Source organism: Rhinolophus sinicus, chromosome 14, assembly GCF_057876585.1.
Source record: "Rhinolophus sinicus isolate RSI-liver-muscle chromosome 14, RSI-T2T, whole genome shotgun sequence".
Classification (NCBI taxonomy): Eukaryota; Metazoa; Chordata; class Mammalia; order Chiroptera; family Rhinolophidae; genus Rhinolophus; species Rhinolophus sinicus.
Genome location: NC_142514.1, coordinates 705,240 through 727,829, shown reverse-complemented (window position 1 = coordinate 727,829; position 22,590 = coordinate 705,240). Strand labels below are relative to the sequence as shown.

Sequence of the window (22,590 nt, the reverse complement as noted above, 5' to 3'; positions counted from 1 at the left end):
TTTGGCTTGAAAACAGAGTCCTCAGTTAACACAATTGCAGAAGCAAAGTTCTTTGGGCTGGCCATTGGTGCTCTTTAGACTTTCTCTCTGGCCCCCCCAGCTCCTGGGCTGTTACAAGACAGAGCGAGATTTGTGTGCAGGTGTGTGTCAGGGATGGGGCCTCCGCAGGCAGGAGAGGAGGCAGCACTGGTTGGTCTGGGGTCTTCCCAGCACAGGCTGTGTTTCTGGTGTCATGGGTGTAGCCTTGGATGCTTGGGCGCTGTGGGCTGTGTGTTGAGTGGGGTCTGTGTGCCTGTGTAGTCCCCAGATGGCCCTGCCCTGTGGGCTGCGAGGACAGGGAGGGGGCGGGTGTGCCATCCTTGCACGTCCTGCCCTCACTCCGAACGGTTCATAGAGGCTCTCTGAAACGTTGGTGTGCGGACCTGGGATTGATGTATGAGGAACATGACTAATTTGCCCTTCATCGTTGTTGTTTCTAGGATGCTAGAAAAGCATGTGCGGACGCAACTCTCTCTCAGGTAAGCACCACCTCACGCAGAGTCGCTGCCCGACTTGCAGGTTGGTGTGTGGTGGAGCACCCCACTGGGGACCCCTGGGATGGGCTCTGCTCTCGTTGCTTCCACACGGTGAGGGGGAGAACCAGTGCTTGGAGATTGGCACTCACAAGTCACTCCCGTGCTAGGTGTGGGGAATGGTGGTGGTGTTTTTTAAGATGAAATATGACTCTCGCCTTAGTGAGTACTTACTGTTAGAGGTCTGTATTGTCAGATACCGTTACGGCCTTCAAATGAAGTATTTGCAAGGTCCTCTCTTTATACAAAATCTGCCTCAGAACTTCTGTTCCTAGAGTTGAGTTTGGAAGATCCTCAAAACATTAGACATAAATTATGACGCAGTGATTCCACTCCTAGACACACACGCAAAAGGATTGAAAACCGGTGCTCCAACGAGGACGTGGACGCATGGTTCTTAGCACTGGTCATAACAGCCGCAGGGGGAACAGCCAGCTCCCGCAGTGGGTGCGCAGGCTGCGGTGGCACAGGGGAGTGTTAGTCATAAAAAGGGACGTGGTCCTGATGCCCGCCACAGCCGGGACAGAAAACATGGTGCTGGTGAGACGAGGGCACAGAGGCCATGTGGTTTGTGCTTCCCTTCATATGACGTACTCAGAGCTGTGACCCCACAAACCGAAGACAGGGCAGCGCTGCTGGGCACGCTCCTCTTGGGGAGACGGAATGCGTTAGGTGCCACTGGGCCGAGTCCTGTACCATGCCGAGTTCCACCTCGTTAAAAAATGACGTTTGTCCAAAGAATTGAACAGAAATGTGAAAAAATTATATTACTATGGAGGATGATTAATTTTTCAGTGTCCTAATGCTTTAGGGGGTGCATTTTAATTGGATTTAAGCAGTAAGTTAAGGAAGAATTGTGCTGCATAGAATTACTGTGTTTTGCCATGTCTAATGTGCACCTACGTTTTTGGCCCAAAACTTTCTGGAGGAAAAAATCTTAATTTTTTAATTTAAATTTTTATTTGTTTACATTTAGGTACTTCTTTTTTGTATTGTAAAGAAATTTTAGCATTTATTTTTTAACATATGGTACAAAAAATTTTATGTAATAAATACTTACAAAACACAAGAACAGATATGAGGTACAATAAATTTTATGTACTGGCAACAAATTTACAATAGTTACGCCTCATAGAAGTCTAAGAGCTCTTTGTCGTAAGTTCAACAAAACGGATCATGTTCCAGGGTAGTGTTTTGTATACGTATGTTGTTATTGATTTCTAGAGTTACACTTTTAACTCATAAGCATAAATAAAAGAATTAAAAACATTTACATAGATATAGAATTGGTATGACACATGTATAATGTGCATCTTTATTTTCCCCTCACAAATTTGAGCAAAATGTGCATTATACATGGCGAAAACACAGTACTTGAATTTGAACTCGCAGTTACACTTTGGACCCCTTGCTGTGACACACGTACTTCATTTGTCAACCCGGGATTTTCTGTTGGCACGGCCCAGCAGGTTAGCATCCCAGGCGGTGTCGTGGGCCAGCCCGGAGACGGAAGGACTGCCCTGGTCGCTGTGCCGCCCGAGGGCTGTGAGCAGGACTCAGGCACAAGGCCGTCCGCTCGGTTGTGCGGCTGCTGGCCGATGGGGCTGTGACGACTGAGGGTGGTGGGAGGGGCTGGGCTGGGTGAGCAACAGCTAGGGAGGCAGGGGTTCCTGCCCCTGGGGGCCAGCAGTGTGCCTGTCACACGGGGGGACCGACAGGGAGACACAGATGGTCCTGATGACCAGGTAGAGCAGGAGACTTAACGAGAACCATGAAAGGAAGGTAGGCGCCGTGGTAAACGCACGTCCCCATGGATGGAGAGCTGCCTGGGTGGCGGGCAGGACTGGGGTGGGCACAGTGAGGGCGGTGGTGCCGCCGGTGGGGTAGGTGTGGAGGAGGTGGGCAATGGCGTCGTCACAGGGCTGATTGCAGGAGCTTTTCTTTTTCAGATCACAAACAACATCGACCCCGTGGGAAGAATCCAGATGCGTACCAGGAGGACGCTGCGGGGCCACCTGGCCAAGATCTACGCCATGCACTGGGGCACCGACTCCAGGTGTGTGCTTGCAGCCCCAGCACTGCTCTCTATTGGGGGAAGTCACAGGGCTGTGCCTGGTCAGGAAAGAACGGGGAGTTGCAGCGCGTAGTGGGCAGCCCAAGTGCAGTGTCACAGGTGCACGCTCCTGTCTTTCCAGACCTGGGGTGCGTGTACACGGTCACTGCTTCCCCACCCTGCTCAGTTCACGGCAGCTCTGAACGCACCTTCCCTCACCTGTGCTGTCCCAGCTCCATGGCGCAGAGCTGTGTGACCGTGGGGAAGTCACCGCCTCTCTGTGCTTGGTTCCTCTTTGCAGCCTGTTCTCATGGCTTCTTGGCCTCTCTCTCTCCTGGTTTCAGTGTCCTGGCTCAGGGGTCGTAAAACCGGCCCCAGGCAGTACCGGAAGGATGCAGTATGTGGAGCCTTAGGGCAGCGCCCTGTGCGTCCCAGGTGCTGCGCCCACACCAGGCAGTGGGCGTGTGTGTCTGGGCTGCGGCCGCATCCTCTCCCCAGCCTGTCTGTCCCCCTCCTTTTACCCACTGCCCCGTTGTGGGTTCATTGTCTCTACTTTACATTCTGCCCCTGATTTGGACTTGTCCTCCGGAGGCTCATCTCCAGCGCGCCCCGGGTCCTCCCGTCCCTCCCCTCTTTGCACCCCGTTCCCCTTAACCTGCAGCATTGCGGAAACAAAATCTGCTCAGCCCTCTTCTTTTTCCTTAGAGGCCATGGGAAAGTCCATCTTTTCTTCCTTCTCCACCCAAATAATTAAATAAAATGCCGTGTGACTGTGGCTCTAACGTTCTTTCAGATATCTCACAGGGTTCTTCACATGTCTTTCTTTGAATAGCATTTTTTTCATGTTTAATTGTCAGAGTGGAATTTTCAGATCGGTTTCCTCTTTGTTCATTGAAGTGTCTGCGTTAGAGTGTAAACAGCTACGGAACAAACGATTCTATCTTTAGTCTTTTGTATATAATATCCTGTGCAATTCCAAATGCAGATGAGAGCTTAGATCATTTTAACGATGGCAGTAATCAGAAAGAATAAAAAAGGAAACAAAAATGCCCAGACCAATCGATCCACCTTAGACTTGTCAGAAGTAGCTGGTTTTTCCTCCGTCTGTGGGAGCATCAATGTCCTGATCACACCAGGACATGTGATAGACAGTGCTATAGCCAGGTTGTACTCGGAGCCTGGTACTCAGGGGCCTGCTACTCAGACCTTGGTACTCAGGAGCCCGGTACTCAGGATCCCAGTACTCAGGAGCCCGGTACTCAGGAGCTCAGTATTCAGGAACCTGATGCTCTGGAGCTGGGTGCTCAGGAGTCCAGTACTTGGAGCCCAGTACTAAGGATTCTGGTACTTGGAACCTGGTACTCAGGAGCCCAGTACTCAGGAGTCTGGTACTCGGAGCCTGGTAGCTCTCTTGGCTCCCTAAGAAATGTGCTCTCCTCCAACAGCCAGGCTTTAGTTTGGGGAGTCTGGAAAGCTTCTCACAGAGGGGACACTTCACAATGCAGCTGTGTTCTGGGAACGCGGAAGTGTGTGGCTGGAGCAGTGGACTTGAGGAGGGAGGGGTTCGGGGTGAGGTTGGACGGCGGGCGGGGACCAGAGCGCCCAGGCCTCCCCATCAGCAGGTGCAGGCCCTTCTGCTCACTCCGCCTCAGGGCTCCGAGAGGAGCTGTGCTCCGAAAGCCCTGGGGTCGGCAGGAAGGACAGCGGGAGCCTGAGAAGCAGTCTCAGGTTCGGGGTCACGGTCACCTACGTGGGGTCATGGTCACCTACGTGGAGTCACCTACGGAACGGCTGGCGTGGGGACCCCATGGGAGCCGTTGGGTGTTGTGTTGGTCTCCATCTCTTTCTTGGGCAGGAGGGGCTCCTTTTTACAATCAGAAACAAAAGAAAACAAAATGATATTAAGGAGAACCTCTCTATCCAGAGCTTTTCAGAGATTTTTTTTGTAGAAAGTCTAGAATTGTTCTTTTAGTTTTGGGTGTACATTCTGCTTTCGTCATCTTCATACTTGTTGCCTTCATAAATGCGGCTTGTATTCTTTTTCATGACTCAGGGCTGTAACTTAACAAACAGCAGTTATTTTGGCACGTTCTTACAGTCTGTGGATGCTGACAGCCTGGCACTGATGAGCAGCTGGTCTTGCCGGCTGCCAGAGAGGCCCACAGCGGGCCGGTGTGCGTGCGTGCCGGGGTGTGATGGAAACACTTGTGAAGTGTCTACCAGTGTATTACAGTAGATGGACTCACCCTTCATTCCACTGGTTACAACACGAACTAACTCTTCTCCCTTCTAAAGCCTGCGCGTGAAACCCAGCTCACCCAGTGAGGCTCGAGGCCCGCCGTCGTCTTTGGCACGTGGGCTTCCTGCTCAGTGTCTTGGAGCCCTTGCTTCCCTCCTGGACACTCTAGCCTCTGCGTGTGGGTGGGTGCTTGCCTCCTGGGAGCGGACGGCTGCTTAGCCAACAGCTCTGAACCTCGTCCCCCAGCAACTACCCCCTGGGATGAAGAGGTGTGTCTTCTCTCACCTTGCGGAGGATCAGGCCGCTGCGCATCTGTCTCTCTCACTAAAACCTGGGCGAGTCAGCAGACACTAAGCTCTCTGAGCAGGAGCCTTGCTGAAGGTGACCCTTGGGGGTGAGCCGCTCTGTGCTGGTGCTGAACTTCCAGACAGCCTGTGCTGGAGGCTGACAGACAGAGCGGCCACCGACCTCGATGCCACAGTCTCCTGAAGACATTGCATCTGAGAAATCAGGCGTTGGAGCCTGCACTCACCTGAGCCCTGGCATAGGCTTATGACCGCGCTGGGATTGGCTTGTTCCAATCTCATCATTGCCTCCTTGTGAAAAGGAGGCTGTGCGAGGTGCGTCCCAACATACGTTTTGATGAAAAGTGTCCAGATTATCAGAGTGTCGAGTTTTACCTCCAGATTTTGATCAGTTCAAGAAGCCAGATATGCTTGTGGCTGAAACGGTTAAAACCTACTTTGATGAACGCTTTAAACTTAGAAATAGTCCTGTCATCATTCACCATAACGGCACGTCTGGTGGAGTTGCAGGGCCCTCCCTCTGTTCCTTGAAAACAGCACGTCCTGGAGGAGGTCCCAGGGTCTGACGAGTAGCTGCACTTCCCACAATCAACTCTCACGTGATGTTCCTTTGCCCAATAGTCATGCTCTCCTTCTGCAGTACCCCGACTTACTTCTGCAGACACAGCCGGACCACTTGTCAGCACACAGATCCCAAACTTAGCCCCATTGCCCAGAACAAGAAAATCGTCAGGACAAAGATTCGTGACACTTCCTAGTGTCTCCTGCTGGACCAGGCCCAGTCTGCTGTAGTTGTGTCGCTTTGCAAAGCAGGTGGGATGTGAGGGCCACCTTAGTGTGTCTAGGACACCTGGGTTCCAGTACCTCAGTCTGGGGAATTCTCATGAGTTTTTTGGTGGGAAATGCCTCAGGAATTTGGAATATCTAAAAGCGAATTCCTTTACATCTAGGCTTTCCATGTTTCGGAATAGAACAGAAATTGCATACTACGTATTTCCTACCACCTTTGGCTCTCGAAAGATCTGTGTATCTCAGATTTGATTTATGACACCCAGAAACCAAACAAGCAGTTATAACATGTCCCAGTCTCAGCTGACCAAGCAGGTGGCCTTGGTGACCAGCTGCATGTGAGACCACGTGTTCGAGTCTGAACTTTTGTCTGAGCACTGTCTTCCGTGCTGTCACTGTTAGTCTAACAGCTAGAACTTTTTTTTGCCTGTAAACAAGTGTGCTTTGTCTGAAGCAAATGTAATATTGAAGCACGTGGTTGTCGTCACTGGTTGGCTGTGTGTGAGTGCTGTGTCGCTGTCATACTAACGGTGTATTCTTGTCCTTCCCGCCAGGCTCCTGGTTAGTGCCTCACAGGACGGTAAACTTATCATCTGGGACAGCTACACCACAAACAAGGTAGGGACCCCAAAATGCCTTCCCTGGAAACAGCCTGAATCCACTCACGTGAAACTTGTAACAGGAGGGGCTGGGGGCATAGCAAGTTTGGCTGTGGTCCAAAGTCTGCGAGCCAGAAGCTGAATCGTGGGGCCAGCACACGTAAAGGGTCTCCTGCTGACCAGATCTGGCTCTCTACAGAGCAGGTGGGCGGCACTGACTCCTCCATGTTTCTGGAACACCGGGATTGCAGTTTGGCCTCAGTCTGGGAAATGTCACGGTTTAGTGAAAAATGCAGAAATACAGCTTTTCATGCAGTTACTAGTTTTTACAAGGGATCATCTGAAAGACATTATCCTTTAAAGTATAAATGAAATTCTTTTAAAAACTTAATCCAAGCTTGTATCATAGTGGATGAGAAAGTACTATCGTTGTTCCAGACGTGTTTAAAAGATCAAATTCAGTTGTATTTTACTGGAGAATGCTAAATGTGCATAAAATACTGCAGTATTTATAACAAATCTGTCTGAGGCACAAGGAGGATTAGTTACAATAATGTCTAGTTTGGTCACTTCAGTAAAAATGTGTTTTGTAAATGATTTATAGACATGCTTTCTTTTTTTCTCTAAGATAAAGTGAATTTATTATGAGCAGATGTGCCTTTAAATAATATTAAAGGAAACTGCTTTCATTTTAATACACAATTCTGATGAGGAGGCTGTCCTACCATTTACCTAAGTGGCTGTCGAACCATAAGTAGGACCTGAGTAAAACCATAGATTAAGTTGCTGTGCAGCATTGGGTTTCTCATTAAACCATGGCTTTACCTGACTGGCCACAGGTGTAAATTGTTTTCAGATTAATTTTAGTAGTTGAGCTCGTTGCATCACGTGTGTTCTGTCACTCAGGTCCATGCCATCCCTCTGCGTTCTTCGTGGGTCATGACCTGTGCGTATGCCCCTTCTGGAAACTACGTGGCCTGCGGTGGCCTGGATAACATTTGCTCCATTTACAATCTGAAAACTCGAGAAGGGAATGTCCGTGTGAGTCGTGAGCTGGCCGGACACACAGGTACGTGCTCTCACCAGTAACCTCTGGGTGGTACCGGCTGCATGCCTGGAGTGTCCTGTGCTCGGACACGTACCTCTTCTCAGGAACTGTTTAATGAGACTGGTGGCAATAACAGCCAGAAATACTTTGAAAGTGAAATCAAGGACAGGCGTTGATAGGCCTTTACCAGTAAGAAACCTCTGGCGTGAAGTCACTGTAGTGTCCCGTTTTTGAGGGTTTCGGGTGTTGAGCCCCGCCCTGCATAGGCAGCAGCCTCCTGTTGTGTCAGCTTCGCAGCTCAGTGTGTTATCTCCTAACCCTCTTCATCTTGAGCACCTTTCCACAAGGGGTTCCTGAGGGAAATCTGCATGCGTGTAAGTTGCATACAGGTGTTTACATGCGTGTGTGTGTGTCCTTACTGAGCATCTTCTCGTGCTTCATACGTCTCCACACCAGCACTCTTGTTGCAGAGGGAACAGAACAGAGTCCTGGGGGCTGTTGACGGTCTTCTGAACACAGCCAGCTCCACGGTTTGGGTGGTGTGTGTAGTTTAGGTTATTCGTGACAAAAGGCACAGTGTTTCTGAAAAGGTCTTGTCCTGGTATTTCCTTCTGTGGCTATATTCTCAGTTCTAAGAGTCCCACCCCACTAGGTGCACCTCCTTCACGGGCCCCCCGAGAAGTGGCCGTAACTAATGGAGTCAAGAACCGTGCTTCCGACGCTCGTCTGTTAACTTGAGCAGGCTGAGAGCATATCTTTTGTCTTTTTAAATGCCATTCTGTTCAGGGAACGCATTCTGTATCCTTTCCACATTGACAGGTTTATCCAGATGTGTGTTTCATGGAGGAAAGCCTCATGCTGACCCTGCGCTGTACTTGGAAGTGGGGAAGTGGGGTCTGTCCGCCCCCGCTGGCCGTGTCTTCGGTGTGGCAGGCAGAGTGAGACTGGTCTCTGCTCGGAGCTCCTGCAGCTCATCGCTGTGAAGCACGGAGGGAGGGCGTGAAAGGCTGAGGATGGCCTGTTTCTCCCTTCAGTTCTGTCCGTTTTCACCCAGACATTCTGAGCTCTGTTAGTAGAAGCTGAACGTTGATGACTGTGGTCCCTCCTGATGAATGGCCCCGGGTGTCACGATGAGAAAAAGTCTGCCTGGCTGGTGTGAGTGTAGCTGGCCCAGCCTTCCCGTCTTACGGTCTGCTGTGTGTTTCCCATCCTTTTCTTTCCCCTTGACTGTGTTGGGTAGTAGAGCCCCCTCTGGCCAGCATGTGGGTGGTGCTTCTGCCTTGCACAGCGTCCAGTTCATTCCCACAGCTGGTGACGCTGGTACAGGCAGATTTAGCTCCATCACTTCAGCACTTACCCTCCGTTCCTGCCTTCTTGGGGACTTTTCCTGCCTTTTTTCCTGTCTTTTACTCGACTTTTTCAAATTCGACTTTATCTGTTGACTTCTTTGGTTACCTCTGCGCTGTCTGTGTAGAGTTGTGAAGGGCTTACAGGGCCCGTGTATAATTTTTCGTGGCCCACTCCCAGTTAGCACTGTATGGACTCACGTAACGCGAAGGCCCCTGACGTTCTCGGAGGTGTCGCGTCTGCAAGTGGTATGAGCCCCACAACACGTGGTACATTTTTCCCTTTAAACATTTGGAGCCATTTGAAGCAATTTTAGAGTCTGACATTTACTCAAATGGGAACCATTTTTGTGCTCTTCCTCCCTTGTAAAAATGTGAGTTTTCTTAGGGGCCCCTCAGCTGGGTGAACTTGCTTATCAAATCTCACAGTTCGTGCGGGTCTGCTAACTGCATTCTCTGTTTCCATTTTTCTGAAAATGCCTGTTTTCCTCCATTCTTAAAGAATGTTTTTGTTGCATATAATTCTGAGTTGACTTTTTTTTTTTTTTTAGAGCTTCCGAGATCCTTCTGTTGTTTAATGGCTCGGCTGTGATGTCCTTGGTGTGATTCTTTGTATCTCTTGTGCTTTACTATCCTGAACCTGTAGGTTTTGTCTTGCACTAAACTAGGGATGTTTTCGGCCATGTCTTCCCGTGTGTTTCGTGTGCTGTGGTCTGTCCGTCATGCCCAGGAGGTGTGTGTTCAGACCCGATGTCCCTTCTGCTGCTGTGCGTCTGTCTGGTGTCTGTTTTCCAGACTTGCGTGTTTCAGGTCTGTCCTCAGGGCCGTGTGGTTGGTATCCTCAAGTACCGTTTACGTCTGATGTTCTCATGTTCGCTCTGGAATTTGTTTGCTTTTTAGAAAATAGTGCTTATTTTTCTGTTGAGATTTCCTGTCTTGTGTTCATTACGAGCACGTGGGTATCCTTGAGCACAGCTCCAAGAACTGCCTTTAGAGTTCTTGTCTCCATTTCCAGTAGCGAATCCTCGAGGCTGGCCCTGGTGGGGCTCTCTTCCCTCGAGTAGGGGTGGCATTTCCCTGTTTCTCAGCACCTTGAGTAATCGCTGTTGTGCTGTGAGGCTGGTTCTGCTGTGTTCTGCTGGTCTGGTGTTTGCTCCATCCGGCAGCAGCCCGACCCTGCCGGGCCACATCGGCCGGCTCTGACTTGCTCATGTGCGAGCCAGGTGTGGGGCAGCTGGGGGCTGACTCACGGGCCCGTCCTGTGGCTCTCCTTTCACTTTCTGGTTGCGGTTGCCCAGAACTCTGACCACGGGCTGTCAAGCAGGTTGGCCACAGGTCTCAGGTCTGTAGTGCAGCCGCGTGGGTGTTGCCGGTGTGGGCCTGTGTCTGGCAGTGCCTTTCCCGTCTTCCCCTGTGGGCTCCCTGACTTGTCCGCCTCTGCTGCCAGTTCCTTTAGAGATTTGTCTTTCTGCTTGTCCCGAGCTCGTAGAGGTTGTCTGGGAGAAGGCTGCTCCTGGGGCTGGAAACCGCTGCCCCCCGCCAGTCCTTGTAAACTGGGGCATGCTGTGTTTACTGCACCTCAGACGTTCTCGGTCTCGTTTCTAATCAGGGTCAGTGTGTCAGCTCCCATGTTTAATCAGAGGCTTCTGGATTTTTTAACACTGTGTTTGTTGAAATAAAACTAGTTATTAGAGGGAATAGTTTAGATATTTGGTTTCCTTCATGAATCATGAAATTTTACTTCTGGGAGCTGAGTGTTGTTGTGTAAAACATTTGGTCCTTTAAGAGTGTGACTGTCTTCAGATAGGAGATGCAATTGTCAGCTCCAATCCAGTAGAGGTTACAATGCGATAACTTACACCAGTCACACTTCAGTCAGCAGGTAAAGGTGTGAGCGGTGTCTGCTGGTTAGAGCTTGTTGTTGGGCCCTTTGCCCTCTGGGCTTGAGTGTTGACTTCCGAACGCTTTGGTAAGCCAGAGTTGGGAGACATTTCTCCGAATCTTAGAGACTCAGCTGCCCACACACTTCACCCGAGCCGTGCCCTCAGCAGGCTTCCTGCCTCCCTCGTGACAGAGCCTGACAGTCTCGGGGCGGGAGTCCCTGCGGTCAGCGACCAGGAGGTGCATGGTGGTTAGGGCTATGTTGCTGCTGTTCCCCTGAAAAGAAGGGCCCACATGGAACCAGGAGAAGCTTCTTTCCCTGGAGCTGGCTGCTCGGGCTTTGGAAGCTCTTGAGCCACGCGGCTGGCACTAAGGTGTTGTGGGTTCTCCACACGTCACCACGGTTAAGTGAGCAGGTTGTAGCCCTGTTATGGTGGAGGGTCCCGCCTTTGGTTTGTGGAAAACTGTCTGTGAAGTGCAGTGAAGGGAAGACCCTCCCGGTAGGTTGCAGAGGAAACATCAGGCGCTTTGGGTCTGGTTGGAGTTCTGCCTTTTAAGAGTCCATCTCAGAGTGAGGGGTAAACGCAGTGATCGGGACAGACACTGTTACTGCTGTACTTACGTACGTCAAGGGAGGATGAAACTTAGCGAGAGCTGTTTCTGTGGAAGCAGCAGTTCAGAGGCGTTACGTTATGTGTGAAAAGTGAGTACTGACAGCAGCGCTCATTTCTGCCGAGGGCGCCAGGCCCACTCTCACAGGTGGTTTTCATAGCAGATGCCGTGGGTTAGCGCAGAGGTTCCTTCTTCCCTGAACCTCCTGTCGCATTGTGGACGCACTTACCTTGCCTGAGGTCCTTCTGCTCCAGGAGTCCAGCTGGGCTGCTCTTTGGCGGGTGGTTAAATGTGACATCTGATTTAGGCTTTCTGTGGTCACAGCCTGGGGAACTCGGGTCCCACTGCTCACTTACGACCTCCTAGACTGCCTGACACCGGTGAGGTGGGGCCTCGCGACGCCTCCTATCAGAGCGTGTCGGCCCGCAGCCCACAGGTGGCTCCGTGAACCTGCTGTCCATCTTCCCGCTGAGTCTCCCCAGCAGAGAGGACCCTTTTCCCAGGGGTGCCATGCATCTTGACCATGCCCGCTGTTGGCCACGGTAGTTCCACAGCTGCCCGCCAGCTGCCAGGATTGTGACTGTCCAGATCGGGCTGTCAGACGTCCTCGTGATGGTGAGCCCTACCGAGTGCTGCCAAAAGCCCGAGGCTGAGAGTGCCAGTGGCCCTAAAGGTTTTTCCCATCCGCGTCTGTTCACGCTGAGTCCAGCTTTCAGCGGAACACAGTTAGGAGTTGGCCTCGCTTGGGGTGCTGGGAGGCCTTCCTCCTAATAAAACCGTTCTTTGGCATTTCCTCACTTTGATCTTCACGTTACCTCAGTCTCTCTCGTTCCTCTTCACCAAACGTCTCCAAGAACACGCGTTCCACTCCTCCTCTGCCATCCGCGCCTGTGCAGCCTCGGGGAGCCGTGGCCTGTCCTCGGGGCCAGGCCCACACGGTCCATCCCTCGAGCAGCCACTACAGCAGCCGTTGGTTTTGTCCCGCTGCAGCTGAGCCGCGAGCGAGCGCAGAGGCAGTGCCCGGGCAGGACTGTCGCCTGCTCTTGTGCCCAGTGCCAGCCAGGCTCCCGTGCTCTGCACAGTGTGGTCGGGTTAAAGGTACAGCGTGCGGTCACGCAAGGAACGGAGTGCGAGAGTACCTTCATTTGTGTTCTGACCTGTGCTCTCACCCAGAACTGCAGTGTCATTTTTAAAGCGTGTGGCACGCTAATTTGTCCCCGTTGTTGGACATTTGGGCAGTTTCCAGTTGTCGCGGGTACAGACATGATTCCTGGAGGTAAAGGATTTCTCTGCCGTCCCACTGCCTCGGGATCAGGTAGCAGGCTGGGTGGTGTGATCTTGGGCTGCATGTGGGCAGGCTTCAGGGCACATGGGTCACCAGCGCGCCCTCCAGGTAAAGAAGAGAGTGTGTCTGCTTCTCTGGCACCAGACCAGCCTGGATGGCCCAGCCTGGATGGCCACCTCCGTCCTCGGGCACCTCCATATGCCTTTCACGTGCCCTTGACCTCAGTGCCTGCTCTGTCCTGGCTCACCTCATCCCTCCACCAGGCTGTCTCCACCTGACGTAACAACACACACACACACACACACACACACACACACACACCTGGGGAGGGGGCTCTCTCCACCTGAGGTGACTTCTCTCTCACACACCTCAGGGAAGCTGTGCATTCTTCAGTAATAATAAAGATGGTAGCCACTGGCTTTTGAGAATCTCTTGAGTGCACAGACAGCTGTTTCTCCCAACAGTTCTCTGGACTTGTCCCCAGTTCATATGGTCCGACAGGCTCCTGAGAGAACTTACAGGGATTCCCTCTGGGCAGTCTCCACGCTGAGAACTGAGCCCAGCCTTTCTGGTTTCTAAGCCTGCCTCCCTGCTGGCCTGCTGGCGGCTGTCCGTCCTGGAAACACGGGGTGCCCACACGGGGCGACCAGGCTGCACCACTGTGTTTGTATCTGATGGGTTCCTGTCTCAGTGCTGTTGGGCGTGGTGCTCGGTACTGGTTTCCACTTCTTTCTGAGAGAAAGTTTGTTTGTAAAACATGCTACCTACCCATTTTACTGCTTTTCCCCTCCCAAAATACAAAAAGTACCCAAATGAATTACAAGATTATGACCCAGCAGCCCGGACCCTGTTTCATTAAAAGTGATATATTTGAAAGATCCTATTTGCAGGAAGTTAAAAAATGAAAGCTGGAGGCCGCCCTCCTGGACACTCCCTCCTGCCCTCTGGGGATGAGTCCTGTGTGCTGGGAGGGGGAAGGGCTCTGCGCCCTCAGCCCCACGGCCACACTGCACGCGCCCTGGGAGTCGTCGTGGTCTTGACTCCAGGTGCCAGTTACTGTCCCGTGGGAGGGGTCGCCCCACAGCCCTCCCTCCCGTTGCCTGCTGGTCGCAGCGATGCTTGCTGACCTCTGAGGCCCTGCTCAGTCCAGGTCATGTCGCAGTGCTCAAGCCGTGCTTGTAGCGCTCGGTCTGGGTCTAGGGCACCGCGTGGCTGGGCCAGAGCTACCCGAGGGCGGACACAGGTGGCCTTTGAGGTCGCACTCTTCGTGCACAACACCTAGGAGAGCCCCTGACCCCTGTGCTCACAGGTGGAGGCTGAGGGCGGTGGCAGTGCGCTGAGGGTCATGGACCTGTGGGGGGTCACCTTACTGTGGGTGCTCCCAGGAGGCGGCATCGGGAAGTTCCCTGAGAAGATGAGTGTGCCCGGAAGGTGCTGTTCTTGCGGGGAGCCCGGCTGATGGAGGCGAGGGTCGCTGTGGGCCTGGCTTTCAGCGCTGGCCGCTCCTGTCCCGTGCGATGGGCTCCGGGACATGTGTGAGCACACATTCTGTTCTACGCACAGACCTGTATTTCAAAATTGTCATCTCCTCGTGTTCTCTCTTTGGGAGCCAGTTCAGTAATAGTTGTTAGAGGAATGCTTTCTTTTCCGGTATTCTTGTACTTTCCACATCTGAACCCTTCGGTGGGTTTCTTCTGCTTCTGATTTTACCGACTCATGCAGCATCACACGTGCCCTGGTGTGGACTGGGGACAAGGTTCCAGGGCACGGCAGGCCTGGCAGTTAATGCCCACAGGAGCAGCCATGCTGTTGTGTCTCCCCCGCCTGCTGACATGCAGCCGCCGTGGGCCCACGCCCTCCAGCGAGGCTCACCCCCCCGCCACACACACACACACACACACACACACACACTCACTCACTCACTCACTCACTCACTCCTGGTTCTCAAGGTCACTCACTGGAACAAAAGCAGAATCCTGGTCAGCAGAGCTGATTGAGGAGAAGTCATAGTGTACCGTTCATCTCTGTGCCTTTCCTGGTTCCAGAAGCTGCTCATGGCTGGGAGTCTCGACATGCCCCACTGTACCCCCGCCGTGGTGCCATGGCTCTGCCTGGCCTCCCACATGCTCAGGCGACCACAGCTTCTGTCTTGTAGGAAAGACAACCCTGCTCAGCATGCCTTCCTGGAGGGCTCGGGGCCTCTGCAGACCACCCTCTCCCTGCTTTCCCCCAACACCTGGGCCATCCGCCATTCTCCCCACAACGTCCTGTGGAGTGAGTGACTGAGCGAGCGAGAGAGCGAGCGGGATGGGAGTGGGCACGATGGACTCATGGTGCTGAGAAGAGCGGGGAGGTGTGGCCATGTGAGCTGTGCACGTGACATACTGCTGTTTGTCCTTTCTTCCTGTGCACCCACGGGGCTGGGGCCAGGAGCTGACGAGGCGTTTGTCTTCACCGACGTGTGGGACTCCAGGGGTGTCCATTCCATGCTGCCCACGGCTTCTCCACTTACAGGGCCATGGGGTCGTGGTGCTTGCAACTTGGGCTCATTGTGTCTGTTTTCTAGGTTACCTGTCCTGCTGTCGCTTCCTGGACGACAATCAGATCGTCACCAGCTCTGGAGACACTACCTGGTGAGTATCCGTCTCACACTGCTCGCCTCACGTCTGCAGCTCTAGGCAAGTAGGAAATGAGATTCTGGACATTAATCAGGCCTGATGCGAAAGGAGCCTTTCAGTGGCTTGGCTTTCCGTGGGTCTGATGCACAGGAACAGCACACGTTCTGCTCCTCTGCGGTTGGTGTTGCTCCAAGCCATGGCTTTGCCTGGTGTCATCCCCACACCCCAGCCTGTAGGACCCCCGAGGGCACTGAGCTGGCAGAACAGACAGAACTGTCCTCTGCCCCATCTGGGCCACGAGCCAGGAGCTTCTTCCAGCCCTTAGCAGCGTGTGTGTGGCAGGCACCCCCACATCCTATGTCCCTGCTGTAACGGGACACTGGCTCCCTCTTTGTTGGGGTTTCAGATGACGTGGAGGTCACAGTCACGCAGGCGCGTGGCCAAGCACTCACCTGATTGTCGTTTGTCTGCTTTGTTTCCCTCCAAACAAAGTTGCATTACGAATTGAGATTTGTCTTAAGGAAAAGCACAGAGGTTTCCTGTGGTCCTGGGTGGTTCTGACCGGGCATCTGAGAAACTGCTTGTCATGTCTCCTACCGCAGCGCTCTGTGGGACATCGAGACCGGCCAGCAGACGACCACGTTTACCGGACACACCGGGGATGTGATGAGCCTTTCTCTCGCTCCTGACACCAGGCTGTTTGTCTCTGGTGCTTGTGACGCTTCAGCCAAACTCTGGGACGTGCGAGAAGGGATGTGTCGGCAGACCTTCACCGGCCACGAGTCAGACATCAACGCCATCTGTGTGAGTGCTGGGGTCCTGCGGTGTGGGTCGGGGGTCAGACTGGTGCCCAGGGCGTGCAGAATGCATCATATCACTTGAAAATGTTTTTAGGGTTAGATGTTCTCTTTTCTATACAAATACAACTGAATTTACCAGAAGATCCCTGTAGAAAATTGGGTGTGATGTGCTCAGCCCTCGGGGGGGCCAGCTGCTGTGTGCAGACCGTGAATCTCACAGACGTTGGAGGTGTCTGCTGTGTCCCGGGCCCGCTCCCCGTCCTGGGGAAGTGGGGCTCCCCTGCAGGCCAGGCTAGCTTGTCCACAGACTTGAGGGGCCTGGCCCTGAGGGGAGACGTGCAGGGACACGACTGGTTGGCCGGGGGTCCCTTCCCGGGTCAGCCTGACTGCTGGCGGCCTGCGGAGCAGCCCAGACCCACTGGTGATGCCCACACCTTTATGTTCCTGTGGAAAAACACTAAGATGAGATGTGCTCCTGTGTTGGAGGCACTCCTGCAGTTTACTCAACGCAGAGCCCCATGTCCTGGTCCCCAGGCTGCTGCCCGGCCCCTGTGGAGTGGCCTCCGGATCCTGCCAGAGTCCTGCCCTGGCCGGTGTCTGGTTCTGCGCCAGCAGTAGCCCTGCTCTTGCGTGGCCTGTTTCCGGTATTTACCTTGTGCCTCGGCACACTGTGCTTCCTCACTCCAGTTCTTTCCAAATGGCAATGCGTTTGCCACCGGCTCAGACGACGCCACCTGCAGACTGTTCGACCTCCGTGCGGACCAGGAGCTCATGACCTACTCCCACGACAACATCATATGCGGGATCACCTCCGTGTCGTTCTCCAAGAGCGGGCGCCTCCTGCTCGCCGGCTACGACGACTTCAACTGCAACGTCTGGGATGCGCTCAAAGCCGACAGGGCAGGTGGGTGAGCGCGGGCCGTCCACCGCACGTCTCGCAGGCTGCACGTGGCTCCTCACACAGGCCGAACAGTGTAGGTTTCTGTCGGTCAGGCTGGCAAGGAACACGCGCACCTGACTGTACTACCAGCCCCGTGGCTTGGCCTGGACAGGGGCAGGGGACAGGCTGGAGGCGCCCAGCCTCTGGGTCCCACGTGCACTTCTGAGGGGCATGGGTCTGCCACATTGGCGGGAACAGGTGAGCGGCTGGGTGTTCAGGCCCCACCGGCTGTCTCTCCCGTCCGGTCGCGCGTGCCGGAACTGTCGCCTGCTCACGGAGCACAGACCAGGCGGGTGTGCCGGTGAGGTGTAGAGCCTGAGGCCACACAGCAAGGGCAGGTGTGGTGGTGTCAAGTGCATCGCGACGGGGGGCGAAAGACGAGGACTTGGGGGTGGGACGGACTGACCCCTCATGTTGTTGCGCTCTGTTAGTCTCAGTGCTGAGGGAGTGTGACCCCGGGACCTGTGGGGTCTCACCTTGGCTTCTGCTTCTGGGTGGCTCTACTCCCTGCCCTGGGAGAACTCTTCTCTCGTTTCCCCTGTTCCTCCTGCCTGGGCCCCAGCTCCCTGTTCACGGTGCGGCTGAGCACCCTGGAAGCCAAGCGAGGCCGTGGAGAGCCCTGCTCCACCTTGGATGCTGGTCCCCCACGCAGCTGTGACGTTGCTGGGTGCAGGCGTTGGGTGTGGGTGGGGGGTCTCTGAAGTCAGCCCTCAGTTCCTGTGGAAGGGCAGGATACCAGCTGATGATTATGGTGTTGATGGGAGGCCTGTCTCTGTGACCCTCACTGTGTCCCGCACTAGGCCCGGGGGTCACAGACGCAGAAGGGCAGCTCGCAGCTTACACTCTCGTGCGGTCATTGTCTGAGACTGAGGTAGTTCGGGTTTTTTATTTCAGTTCTTACCCTTGCAAGTGCTCAGGAGCTGCTATGAGAGGCCCTACTGTGTGTGTGTGTGTGCGCGCCTGTTCCTGTCACCGTGCTGCCCGGGACAGGCTGGTTGCCGGTGTTTCTGCAGTGTTTCTTGTGGGGACACCTGTCCTGGCTGGAGGTGTGCCCACAGTGTTTCTAAGACAGAAGTGCCCTAGCCCCCCGCGCTTCAGACTTCAGTCTAATTTCCAGCCGACCAGACCCTTCCCGGCGTCCTCTCCTGGCCACCCAGGCCTCGTAGGACGGGCTGTAGCGGGTCCTGGGTTTGCCTCACAGTGTCAATGCGTCACTGGGTGAGAGAGACATCTCTGGGACCCAGAGTGACTGCTGTCATCGCTTCCAGGTGTCTTGGCCGGGCATGACAACCGCGTCAGCTGCCTGGGGGTGACTGACGACGGGATGGCTGTGGCGACAGGGTCTTGGGACAGCTTCCTCAAGATCTGGAACTAAGCCGGCAGGTAAGGGGGCAGCCCGGTGCCCTTCCCTGCTCGTCCTGCATGTAGTTCTCGGGACACGTGCGATGGCATCCGCGTGGTTTCCCGCTGAGTTCTGAGCTGGCGTTGGTGGGTTGGGACCCACGGTAAGGGGGGTGCCATGTGCCTCGGAGCAGTAGGAGGCACAGCTCTGAGACTGCGTCCCAATTTAAGGCTGTTCATTGTGCGATTTTTTAAACTCTGTTTGAAACAGCAGGTGGACGCCATGGTGACTGGAAGACCACCCCACCCTGAAGCGTTACAGTGACAGCATTTCCAATCCACCCTACTAACGTGGACGCCCCCCCCCCCACCCCGAACTACAAAAGGGCAAGATCTTTCCTTCACTTAACTGCTGAGACCAAGAGCACAATCCCCACAGAGAAGAATCTGCTGTAAACTCGACGACTCACGCATTCCTTCCGGGACCATTGTCTTGTCTTTTTGTCTTGAATGAATTTAAAAGGAAATACTGTAATAAAAATGTTAACCAGAGAGTACACTTGAGTGTGATTGTGAGACACACCAGCTCACTAGTTGGTTTGAATTTAAGACCAGGGACCCTGTTGGGGAGATGCTGGTGCAAAACCATTGCGGACTTTACCTGTAATGGGCTCTAAGTTTCAGGTTGTGTTCGTAACAGGATTTTGAAAACGTTCGTATTTCCTTTTTAAGACATCTATCTCCTTTTATGTTCACTAGTTAGACAGAGAAAGAGGGTCTAGTGCAGCCTCTCTGAAATTGTCAGTGATGTAAACTTAGTCCCCGGTTTTTCTTTCTTGTCTGGTTTCCCAGAATTGTCGTGCACAGATGTGGCCTAGAAAGGACTATGCTGAGAAGTGATGTCACCAGGCACATGCTGTTGACAGTCTTGGATGTGTGACTGTCATTGGCCAAGTCCAAACAGGCACTTTCTGCCCTGCCCACCCTGCCTTCTCAGTTTCTCACCCTCCCAGCCCGGCCTTCCCTGTGAAGTTGGGGGGAGTTTCTAACAACTGCCTGGCTCCACCCTGAGCCCCACCCGGCCTTCGAGAACCTCTGTTTTCAAGAGAGGTGCCCATCCTGTGCTCGGATAGTCAACTCTTTGTGTATGAAACCATGTACAAATCAATGTTTTGAAAATAATGATCTCAAAGTTTCTAAGTTAAATTTTAAAACATTTGGTCGTTTGCCATATTGGGTGGGTGACCCCTTAGACTCGCATGCTGTAGAAATGCTCAACCGTGCATATAGGACTCGGTCCTCAGTTGTTCTTTTTCTTTGAAGAAATAACCTCTGAATTGTAACCATTGCGGCTCTCTCTCCACTTCCTGTCGCGACTCTGCACGCTCCGGAAGCAGTACAGTCCGCAGCTCTACACGCTTGAGTAGCAGGATAAGTCACTGTTTCTTCGTTTCTCTAAACAAGTCCTGTTCCAAATGATCGCTGTTGGATTCTGGGGGGCGGGGGCAGGGGCGGGCATCCGGCCTTCCTCTTCATAACTTCCTCTCGGCCTGTCCCCCGTGGAGCGAGCCTTGGGCATGGGACGCCGGTCAGTTTCCTGAGGTGGACATCTCTGGGTCTGTGGCGAGCCCGGGGCCAGCAGCAGCGTTTGGACAGGAGCGTGGTGGCCCCGCACTCCCGTAGCAGCAGTAGTGGCTTCTCGTCTGTCCGTCTGCAGCACCCTGTACAGAAGTGCGGACTCGCGGAGGCCTGGGCCTGCAGAGTCAGCGGGAGCCCCAGCCCTTCCCATCCACACCTCTAAGCTGTCTGCTCCCTGTACCCTTCCACCTTTCATATTTAATTTTACGTCTGTACTGCAAGGAAGCTGGCTGCAAGATAGATACTGTATTAAACTGTACTGTTATTTAAGATGTAATAAAGCAGTTGGACATGAGGGCCTGGTGTGGCTGCTTCTTGGCGGCCGCTCAGTCTGGAGGCGGCCGCCTTCCCCGCGCATCAGGACTGGCCAACTGGTCGCCTGGGCAGTGCCTCACCGCCCCTGGGCTGCCCACTCCTGCCATCTCTTGTCCCCATCACAAGGAGTCCATGAAAGGAGGGTCCTCCGACAGGCCCTTCAGAGCAGCATGGGCCCAGCAGCCCTGTCCACCTGTCACCATCCAGACTGACCCGTGCTGTCCTGGGGTGGCCCTCGCTCCCTCTTCACTCGCTGAGATATCTGAGGGCATTACTCCAGAGACAGCCTTCCCTTCTGACTGCAGCGTTCATCTCAGTCTGAATAAAAACCAGCATCCTGGAAGGAAAAATGAGCGTCTGCTACCAAAGTGAGACAAAACCTTAGAGTGCGAGAGTGGAGGACAGCAGCTGCCACCTCTTCCCAGGGCATGGCTCTCAACGTGGCCCCACCCCTGGGGACTGGAAGGCAAGGGTCCCTGCTGCCCTGCGGTGACAAGGGAGTCCTCAGCAGCACACACCCGCCCTCCCCTACCTGCCTGGGGGACTGCTCTGGGCTGCTCCCAGTGGGCGGGGCGAGAACAAGCCCACCCAGCCCTGCCCCCGCCTCGAATCCTGCTGTGTCCTTCCCAGAGCCAGGGCCAAACTGCCGCTCCGCATCCTCGCTGAGTGATCTCCAGCAAGTTACTTGGCCTCTCTGTGCCCCCGATTCCCCGTGAAAACTGACCACAAAAGCACCTGCTTCCTAGAGGCCTTGTGTGTGAGGTGCTAGAGTGGGCGGCGCTGGACGCTTCACCACCAAAGACATCCCCCACCCACCCCAGGTTCGCAGCTGTGGGGCTCCCCCTGCCCAGTGCTCTTCCTGTCTCCAGTCAGGGTGGGTCCCTTTGCGAGGTGAAGGTTTTGCTCTGACACAGTTGTGTGTCTGGCATTTAGTAGGTCTGCAGGAAAAGAGACTGCTCCCTCACCCTGTCTCCTAAAACCTGCCAAGTGGACAGTTTGGAACACTGGCCCCTGGGGAGGTAAGACCAGGCAGGAGGGGACGGACTTGTCCTAGGCATGCTGGCTGGAGGCCAGAGGCTGGGAGACAAGATGCCCTTCGCGTAGACACACCCCCGCCACAGGGAGCCTGGGTGCCTCCCGGCCTCCCCTGCAACCCAGGCCCGTTTTGTGTGCTGGGCAGCCTCTGTTCATCCCGTTCTTCCAGCCGGCACAGCAGAGGCCAGAGCTGGGAGCAGGAGCCAGAAGAGGAACACTCCTTCCTGCCACCGCACCTGAGAGCCTGGGGCACCCCCTGACTGCACCCGAAAGCCAGGCAGCACCCCCCAGGCTGCACCCAAAATCCAGGGTGCCTCTGCCCCCCCATGAGTCCAGCTGTGGGAGAGCAGCCCCAACAAACACCGCCCTCCATGGCCCAGGCTCCCGGCTTCTCCTTCCCCATCAACCCTGCTGTCCCCCATCATTCAACCCTCACAAGAGGGTGTGTCCAGGTTTTGGGGGTGTGCAGCTTATACAATGTGGGAGCCGTGTTTAAGACAAAGAAACAGCAAATTATGTTAAGGGTCTGCAGCTCTGCCTGCAGGAAGATTACAGCTTGGGCGTGTCACCCACGCTGGCCCAGAAGGAAGACTTCCTGCCTTTCCAGACTCCTGAGGCCCTCTGAGGCAGACCCCCTAATCCTATGCCCAACCCAAACTGGCCTGACTAGCATCCATCCCCACCCCCATCCCCACCCCCACCCCAGCCTCTGTTCTCACTGCTGGCCCTCTCCTCTCCCCACTACAGCCAGCTCAGCCTTTGGATTCAGCCCAAGGCACACCTCCGTTGGGAACCTTCCAGGTGCCCTAAGGCACCCCTCCCAGCATTGTTTTCTAACCAACTGAAAGCCCTTAAGGGTGTGAGCTCCAAGCCTCTTGATTACCCAGGGTGGGACCTGGCCTTCTGGGAGAAATTGCACAACCCGAGGCAGCTGAAGCAAGCCTCAGTCTGTTTCCTCATCTCTGAAATGGGGAAGCTCTCCAGCCTGAAATCTCGAGGTCCGGAGGTCCGGGGGGACAGAAGGTTTCTGTGACTCTAAGCACACACCTGCACAAGTTCCCTTTAGAGAAGGGTACACAGGAAGGGTGACTGTTATGGGACCTAGGCTAGTGACACTGCTCGCACTCATGCCTTGGTGCCTTCTCTGTAGACTGCCCAGCTCTAGACGGGAGGT

At 54.2% G+C, this 22,590-nt stretch overlaps 1 protein-coding gene across 7 annotated transcripts in view; it reads left to right on the top strand.

Annotated features, from left to right (window-relative positions):
* GNB1 (G protein subunit beta 1) overlaps positions 1–20,361 on the top strand; it is a 69,322-nt gene extending 48,961 nt beyond the window's left edge. For all 7 annotated transcript variants that reach the window (XM_074334273.2, XM_074334270.2, XM_074334271.2 and 4 more), the window contains 9 exons: positions 480–518; positions 2,522–2,628; positions 6,513–6,576; positions 7,464–7,626; positions 15,296–15,362; positions 15,950–16,151; positions 16,835–17,051; positions 18,356–18,470; positions 18,700–20,361. In XM_074334273.2, coding sequence (XP_074190374.1) covers positions 480–518; positions 2,522–2,628; positions 6,513–6,576; positions 7,464–7,626; positions 15,296–15,362; positions 15,950–16,151; positions 16,835–17,051; positions 18,356–18,462 — 966 coding nt within the window. In that variant the 3' untranslated portion in view covers positions 18,463–18,470; positions 18,700–20,361. The remainder of the gene's footprint in view (positions 1–479; positions 519–2,521; positions 2,629–6,512; positions 6,577–7,463; positions 7,627–15,295; positions 15,363–15,949; positions 16,152–16,834; positions 17,052–18,355; positions 18,471–18,699) is intronic.
* The last annotated feature ends 2,229 nt before the right edge of the window (positions 20,362–22,590 follow it).